Consider the following 8,892-nt stretch of genomic DNA (forward strand, 5'->3'; position numbering starts at 1 on the left):
TTCTATAATTCAACAATACCAAAAACAAATAACCTGATTTAAAGATGAACAAAGAACTTAATAGACAATTCTCAAAAGAAGACACAAGAGTGGCCAAAGAGCATGTGAAAAGATGCTCAACATCAGTCTTCAAATACAAATCAAAACCACAATGTGATATCATCTTATACCCATCAGTGTGGCCACTATCGAAAGACTAGAAAACAAGCTTGAATAAGGATACAGAGAAATTGAAGCCCTGTGCACTGGTGGTAAAAATGTAAAATAATTCAGCTGTTATAAATAGTGTAAAGCTTCCCCTAAAATTAAAAATGAATGATTGTATGATCCAGCAATCCCACTTCTGGTACATACCTAAAATAGTTCAAAGCATTATCTTATAGGAACACTTGCACACTCATGTTCTTTGTAGCATTACTCACTATAGTCAAGAAGTGGAAGGATTCCAAATGTCGACGGACAGATGAATGAATAAAGAAAATACAGTATATACGTACAATGGAATATGATGTAGCCTTAAAAAGAAGGAAACCCTGTCACATCTTACACTATGGATGAACACTGAGGACATCATGCTAAGCGAAGTCAGTCAGTCACAAAAGGATAAATACCATATAATTTCACTCATATGAAGCATCTGAAGCAGCCAAAATCAGAGACAATGTAGAAATGTCGTTGCCAATGGCTGCAGGAGGGGAAGGAGGAGAGGGAATTAATGTTTAATGGGTATAAAGTTTCATTTTTAGAGATTTGTTGCACAACAATGTCAATATACTTATCACTACTAAACTACTTAAAAATGATTATCATGGTAAATTTAATGTACTTTTTTTTTTTTACTGCAATAGAAAATGAAGGTAAAAGTACAATGTCTAAAAAATATCTATTTCATTTTGAGGATATAAAGACAAATTAAACAATGTAAAAGAAATGAAGTGATTACCCAGGTTTGAAATGAAAAGATTGCTATAATAGAAATGTAGGCAAAACAATTGTTAGATGAATAAAGGAAACAAAAACATTGTATGTTAACTTCTTTCTGGTCTTTTGATGCCATGTAGTTCTACCATGGTCTGTTCATCCTTTTGCGGTCTAAACTATAGTTTGGGATCCTCAGTAGACCACTGTGGTGGGACATACAGTTCTCTGGCAAGTTGTACCAAAAAATAATTCAAAGCCTGATTTTTATGAATTTCAACATTTTGACCTGATTTACATTGCTTTTGTCAGGCTGGGTGTGACCTATAGTATGGACATGCCAGATCTTAAAACTAAGACCTTTTCTTAATTTGTGGAAAATATAACCAAAATGCAGACATAGGGAGAAGCAATTCAAGGAATGTGCATCAGCAGTACAGGTGTGCAAAATTAGGTCTCCCTTCTTTTCTGACTTTTCCTTTGATTTTCTGACGTTAAACACCATCCCGGTGGGAATGGAGAAATGAAGCACAAGTCAGGAGGTCTTGGAGACCAATCCTTTTCTGCCGCCGGTGGGTCATTTCTCACTGTAAGCTGTAATTCCTCTGCTCACTGATTTCTTATCTGTGCAGTGTGTGTTGTAGTAATATAATTATTACAAAAGAAACATTGATCATGTGCCTCCTAGGCCTGTTTCTTTTACAAGACATCATCTTAACCATGAGGTTGATACTTTACTCATCCTTGGTGCACAGATGAGGAAATTAAGGATCAAGGATTATTATCCAAATGCAGCTTACCCAAGGTCATGCAGCTGGTGGGTGGTAGAACCTGTGCAGACACTGAACTTGGGCTCCCAAGCTCTGACATTGCCTGCTTAAACCATTTCTCTGTACAGCTCTAATGCAGAGATCTAAGCTGGGAAGTAAGTGAGAGCCCACTAAGCACAAGACATTCAATAGTTGTCATACATTATATCACAATAACCCTTCGGTCATGATTCTCCTATTTGGTTATAAAACAAGTAAACCAATGGTCAGCGTCATTGAGTCATTTAATCAAAACAACGGTGGAAGCTGAATTTGTATCAAGGCCTCTCTGTTTACCACGTCTCAAGCACTCTGTTTCACTTGTCTCTGCAACTCTCTACCCCTCTGCAGCCGTCAGACAGAGACAGGTTTCGCAGTGATTGAAATGCTCAGGTCTTCTATTGAGTGCCAGCCTCCAACTCGTTTTATTACGGTAGCTCATTGATATGGAAAAATCCGCCATTATTGGTTACTATAATAATTTATACTTTGTCCCAAATAAGTTATTATTATTATAAAATGTTTATTTTTCATTTTTGATATGTATTCTTATCCATTTAAAATGCATTCCCTAGTTTGTTTTATGAGAACAATTAAATAAAATATTTTAACAATGAGACAACTTTTTTCTTCTGGAGAGCTCAAAACTGTCCCATAGACAAAGTGATATTTCCTTCAAAGGACTGATATAATTATTTAATTAGATAACAAAAGGCAAAAAGTATGTGTTCAATAAAATTTAATCCCCTTCAATAATTAGTTAACGTAAACTGTCAATTTATATCTGCTTTTACTTAGCATATGATTGAAAAAATAAAATCAGGAATGCAGGTCTAGAAACAGAATAAACACTCAAGCCGTGACCTTTATTTTATTTTATTTATTTATTTATTGAGACGAAGTCTCACTCTCTTGCCCAGGCTGGAGTGCAGTGGTGCAATCTCAATTTACTGCAACCTCCACCTCCTGGTTTCAAGTGAATTCTCCTGCCTCAGCCTCCAGAGTAGTTGGGATTACAGGTACCTGCTACCACACTCTGCTAATTTTTGTATTTTAGTAGAGATGGGGGGGGGTCTCACCATGTTGGCCAGGCTGATCTCAAACTCCTGACCTCAAGTGATCCCTCCACCTTGGCCTCCCAAAGTGTTTGCTTTGTTTTCCCAGGGCCTAAGTTTTTTGCTGCCACTGATAAGGGCCATAAAGGAGGTATACCCTGATTTAGGGGCAATAAGTAAAGAATGGTGAAACTGGAGTCAAAAAAAAAAACAAGTCCAGTCTTCAGCATTAACTTACTGACTCTATGATCTCTTTGAATCATTTATATTTCCTGTTCTTGTTTTCTCTTGTAAAATAGGAAAAGAAAACCTATCCATTCTGCTTTGTTTGCAGGCACAAGCTAAATAAGTATGTTTAGTTTTTATGGGTATTTCTGTCATTTCCCCCCTCTTTCATCATTCCATAAGAAAATGTTGTTAAAGGCTTATGTGTCTTCCAATTTGTAATTACTAAGAGGTGCTTGAGAACTCCAGGATTTCCATTTCTGTAAAATCTAGCACATTATCAGTGAAACCTCTTGACCTTTATTTTAAATAGATTATTTTTCTGCTATGAACCATGTGACATGCTTCTTGTTATGTGTAACTCCATTATTTAGACATTTTAAAATTCCATTCAAGAAATAGTTGTATCCATGGACCAGCCATTCAAAGAGAAATTTCTCTTTAGTCATTGATCTTTCGAATTCAACTTTACTCCTCTCTCCTTTAAGCCACTTGAATTACATTGTCACATTGCTCAGTGTTGGTGTGAATGTGTATGCGTGTGTGTATGTTTGTTAGGGAGGAGGTCCCTTTCTAAAGTATTCCATCATTTGCTACTTTGGGCCTTTTTGGAAATGTTATTAAAAATTTTGATTATAGAATGCTACTGCATAGTCATAGCATGATTCATTCGTCAAAATAAATCTAGTCGAAGTGTCTCATTTGTGGATTTGTACACCTGAAAGATTAAAATAAGAAATGTTAATTTCTTGCGGACTATTACCAGATAATTTTAAATATCTGCCAAGCAGAAATGTCTGCTCCCATGTGAGGAATTTCCATAATAAAATCCTGGCACCCTCGCTGAAGGGTATGGTTGTATAGAAACAGAAAAACAACAGCAAGTTATTTTCCCTGAGGACGGTTTTAGCTACAATTTCCCAATGCTGCTTAGTTATTTCTGTCTTATTTTATGCTTTTGTTTTGAAACATAATGCAATTTTACCTGGATGCACTCCCGGATAATCAGGAATAGCTCAGTATGTTGTCTGGCTCTGCCAAACGCAGGATCTCCAGAAAACCAGAAGGCTCCACCGCCTGGTCCCTTCCCCCACCCACACCTCCAGCTGGGAGAAAAGGGTTAAGGATTATTGGAAAATAGAGGAGAAGGGAGGGAGCCCCAAGGAGGCCCACGAGCGGGAGGCCGCACCTCCGGGAGCAGCGGAGCTTCCGAGCGCTGTTGTGTGTTTGGAAGGAAGGATACTGCTGCCAATTTCTGGGACCGCTGCTGCGAGGAGTGGGCGTGGCCTCGGCGGTGTGGATGCTCGTTAGGAAAGATGCTGAGTGCTTTTCAGTGAGGAGTCAGGGCGGTGTGTGTGTGAGAGAGAGAGAGAAAAAAGAGAGAGAGACGGAGAGCGAGAGAAGAGAGGGGAGGAGGGAAGGAGAAAAAACGGAGGGAGGTGAGGAAGAAGGGAGGGAGAGAAACGGAGACCTAGAGGGGCTGAAGACCCAGACAGACCTGGGAGAGCGACTGAGAACAGGACTGGAGCGCTCCGAGAGCCTCTCAAGATCTTTTGGGGGAGCCCAATAAATGTGAACATGGGATCTGTCACGGGAGCTGTCCTCAAGATGCTACTTCTGTTATCTACTCAAAATTGGAACAGAGTCGAAGCTGGGAATTCCTGTAAGTATACCGCAAATGATTTAAAACTTGCAGGGGGGCTCTCTGCAAAACTTTGATTGTGTTGTTTTGATGATGATGATTTGCAGCTGAGATTGCTGCAAAGCATATTGCTGTAAACGAAGCATCACTTAAAAATCTTGCCAGTGTGACCGGTTAACACTTGTCTCTCCTCTTGATCTGGTCAAAATAGGCAAAGTGTCATTTCTCTTTTTGTCTACTTGCAGAATCTTACCCTCTGGTCTTTGAATATTCATTGAGAATGCCCAAGTTCTAGTAAAACATGAAATTAGCATCTTATCTGGGGAATAGTCTGTGAATGTCTTCATTTCTTCCCTTTTGGAGAACTACTGAATTTTATTGGAATTATCTTTAACAGGAAAACAGCCAGCAGACTTTACATTATGCTGCATTGGCTTAGGTTTCTGAAGTTTGCAATTGGGCAGACCAGTAGCTGACTGCATCTTTAAAATGATGCAGGCTAATAACTGAAATGTACTGCAGACTTCAGGAGCACCAGCACTGGCAGAGCCAAATCTCAGTATTAAAAGCTGTGCCCTCGCTCCTATGAGAATGAGACTTAGCGCTCTCCTGAAAGAGGGGCCTCTTCCTACATTTTGCTTAAAGGAAAATCGGTCAGGTGATCTTTCAAAAGTAGGATTATTTCATGGTTGAATGTTTAACTCCATAAATTTGTAATTGAATGTTCTGATGAAATAGAACGCATTCAGGGGAGATTGAAACCTTATTTATAGTTTAGATATCATCCAGAATAATTTGGCAGACCCCCTTTGTCCACTCTTTATTAGAGGTAGAAAAAGTTTTAAAAGTTATCTTTGGCTTAAATTTTCTAAATGGGAGATTTTCCCCCTCCTGATGAATGACAAATAAGTTTGGCAAATACAACTTTTTATTTTTTCTTGGATTTTAAAGGAAAACTCATTTGCTTTTCAAGAAAGGGCTAGGAGGCCTGTCCAGGAATTTGTGTTGCTGCTGTATCATCAGGTTTAGATTTGGGGAACAGAAGCAGTCATCAGGCATTTGCTGTGGCACATTACTTGACTACACTAAAGAGCTCTGATGTGGGAAAAACATTACAAATTCATGGGCACAAATCAAATGTCAGCTCATGGCGCCTGGCTCCCGTGATTTCGTGTTTCCGTTCAGAATGAGCTCATTTAATGTCACAGGGTATCCATCACTCTGAAAGAAGGAAACTTCACTGCAGGTGCTGCACATCAGATTCAACTTTAGTTTGAATGTTGTGATAATCTCATGAATCAGTAAAATGTGTATAATTTCACCTAGTCAAAACCTTGGAATCTTATAATGGTAGCATTTGACAAACATTTTGACATACATGCAAACAACAGCAAGACAGACGCCCACACACAAACGGAAGTTGTGTAGAAAAGGCATAAGTAATTCATCTTCCAACCACTAAAGTTCAACTAAAAAGAAATGCACTAGAGGTCACTCTTACAATGTAAAGCACATCACCCCAAGCATTCTTCCCTCAAGAAAAGCAGAGCTTAAATCGGGCCTGTTCTCAGTTCAGTCCTTCCACTAGACTGCCTGTATTTGGGTTTATAATGTATTAATCTAATTAATCGGGCTGCTGGTTGTTCATGTTTGTTTGTTTTCTTGAAGCTGAATAAAAAGTGTAGGATGTACATCAACATTAAATAGCTTTCTTTTGCAATATATCTTTTTAGAAAAGAAAAGGTGCTGAAAAAGATCTGAGGAGAGTTTAATATTTATGACCGCTTGGCTCTGGTTGGATCCCTCACTGACACTTAAAATTTCTGTGCTGGTTCTGTATTCTTTCAGCCTTGGTGTGTTTAGGAAGTAATCTAATGCTCTTTTAAACATCTGATGAACTTGCAAAACCTGCACAACTTCTCATTATAAGAAACATTTAAAGTTGGAGTTCTTGGTTACCATACATGTGGTGTTGACTGTTGACTTCAAGTGTCAAAAATAAAATGAAATGAAATGACCTTCTATAATTAAAGTAGCACTTAGAAATTTCTTCTGAATATTTGACAGTATGATTTGCAGCAGTATGATTTGTAAAAGAAAATATTTCATTTCTCAATTTTTATTTCATCTTTCAATATTTAAGAAGTATTTTTTTTGGAAGAAGTAAGGTCTACTTGTACCAAGCCATGGTGTAAAGAACTTCAAATGTTTCATCTTTTTTGAAAGAACAAGTATATGTATGTTTTCCAGCAAGATTGGGAATTTAGTGTAAGGACAAGCAACTATCAACCAGCATATGTATTTTTAAAGTATTATAATAACTCCAGTAATTCTTCTGGACAAGACTATATTAACAAAAAGTGGATCAGTCTTGAATACCAATAGTAAAATCAGAACGAACTGAATATAAATGAATAAAATTAAAGGCCTGTCTCTCAAGTAACTACCAAGACCTTTCCCCTTTATTTACAGCTGATGAATCAGGAGCAAATCTGTCATCTACAGAGTCAGCCCAAGGCTGCCAATTTGAAAGCCTTCATGGGACAGAGCTCTGCCAAACCAGTACAGCTCAGGGATTAGGTGCACTTTAATTTGAATGTTAATTGATCCAGTTAATCAGCAGGCAAATTTTACATTAGAAGGATTCTGTTCAAAGACAAACATATATGTTCACATATATGTATATGTGCTGATTTTTATATAGGTATATGTATATATAAATATCTAGAAACTGCTAGACTCATGTGCTTGCATATTTTTGGTGGCCCTGTTAAGTTCTTATCTGTCTAAAGATGAAATACGTTCAATGAACCGTATTCTCTACCTACTTGTACCCTGTCTGACATTTCAAAAGCAGTGAACTCTCCATAACTTTTTCTCCTTTGTTCTCATCAAGATGAGTTTTTTGAATTATATTGAAGAGTCCCTTTCATCAAAGTTTAGAGATGGATGTAGAAGGGCGTACTCTTTGAGAAGCGGCCCTGGCTATTCTTGGTTTCTTTGCTTGCTACTAAGAGACATGCACTAAGAATGAAATATTTCTCTATTTTTTAATTGTTCTTATAAATCCAGTTTTTGAACATTAAGACATGGTTAAGGAAGGGGCCAGCTTACCAGAAAAGAAGGAATGGGTTCAGTAGTAAGACTGATAAGAGTTTCCTTTTGTTTTACTCTTGCAGATCATGTGAGAGAGGCTCCTTAGCCGCTGATATACTGAACCCTGCTCTTGAGAATAATTAATGCTCACCAGTGACTTAACTAGAAGTTAACATCTCACTGTGTTCTTTCTTTTCTCTGATGGAAATAAGGCCATCTCTAATAACTACCCTAAGAGAACCATTGAAGAATAGATGAAGGCAAGTTGCCTAAGTAGATGATCACTCTTGTGGGCCCTGGGAGACAGCTGGACAGATTCTCACTTTGTTAAAACTCAACCTTGTAATTCTTTCTAGAAGCTCCTTTCTTTTGCTCCCCCTCCTCAGTATTTATTTATATAGTAAAAAATAACTAGAATACAATAGTAAAGTACAGATAAAATATAATTCTATGATGCAATACATAAATGGCTTGCCCTTATAAATATCAGCATGTACTTTGACTCACTTTTCTAATAGCAAGGGTAGTTTATTTTCATCTATTCAGTTCATTTTCCCCACTTCTTATTACATGCATCTCAACAATCTCTGATAATGGCAGTCTCTACCTCGGGAGATAACATAACTCATGGGCCAACATAAGGATCAAACATAACACCTGCTACTTACTGTATGCAATAAAGATTATAGTCTTCTAAAATTAATTTTGGAATTTACATCATACATAAATAATTTCTGTATTGGAGCTAATCAGTATATCAAGATTAAATTGACTTTTGTTAAAGAAAATAGATTAATAGAATGGTGTAACATCTATTTTAAGATAATCAAATATTTAACTCAGGTTGGTAAACTCTGGCCCGTAGGCTAAATCTGACCTGCTGCCTGTTTTTGTAAGATCCATGGGCTAAGAATGGTTCTTCCATTTTTAGCTGAAAAAAATTAAAAGAAGAATTCTTCCTGGCAAAAATAATTATATGAAATTCAAATTTTAGTCCTTCACTTATTAGTAAACCTGTATGACAAAAATTTCTACTCAAATATTAGTATTATATTTTGAATTTTATCAGTTAAATTTTATTGAGATTGTTTACCCTCTTTTTTTTTTTTTTTTTTGTAGTTTCACTCATGTTACCCAGGCTGGAGTG

The 8,892-nt window shown here is 37.1% G+C and overlaps 1 protein-coding gene across 1 annotated transcript in view; it reads left to right on the plus strand.

Annotated features, from left to right (window-relative positions):
• Nucleotides 1-4,149: 4,149 nt before the first annotated feature.
• The window catches only part of CNTNAP4 (contactin associated protein family member 4), a 288,841-nt gene continuing 284,098 nt past the window's right edge, over nt 4,150-8,892 (plus strand). Inside the window, exon 1 of the mRNA XM_017530599.2 lies at nt 4,150-4,670. Coding sequence (XP_017386088.1) covers nt 4,586-4,670 — 85 coding nt within the window. The 5' untranslated portion in view covers nt 4,150-4,585. The remainder of the gene's footprint in view (nt 4,671-8,892) is intronic.

This window comes from Cebus imitator, unplaced genomic scaffold, assembly GCF_001604975.1.
Source record: "Cebus imitator isolate Cc_AM_T3 unplaced genomic scaffold, Cebus_imitator-1.0 Scaffold66, whole genome shotgun sequence".
NCBI classification, from domain to species: Eukaryota; Metazoa; Chordata; class Mammalia; order Primates; family Cebidae; genus Cebus; species Cebus imitator.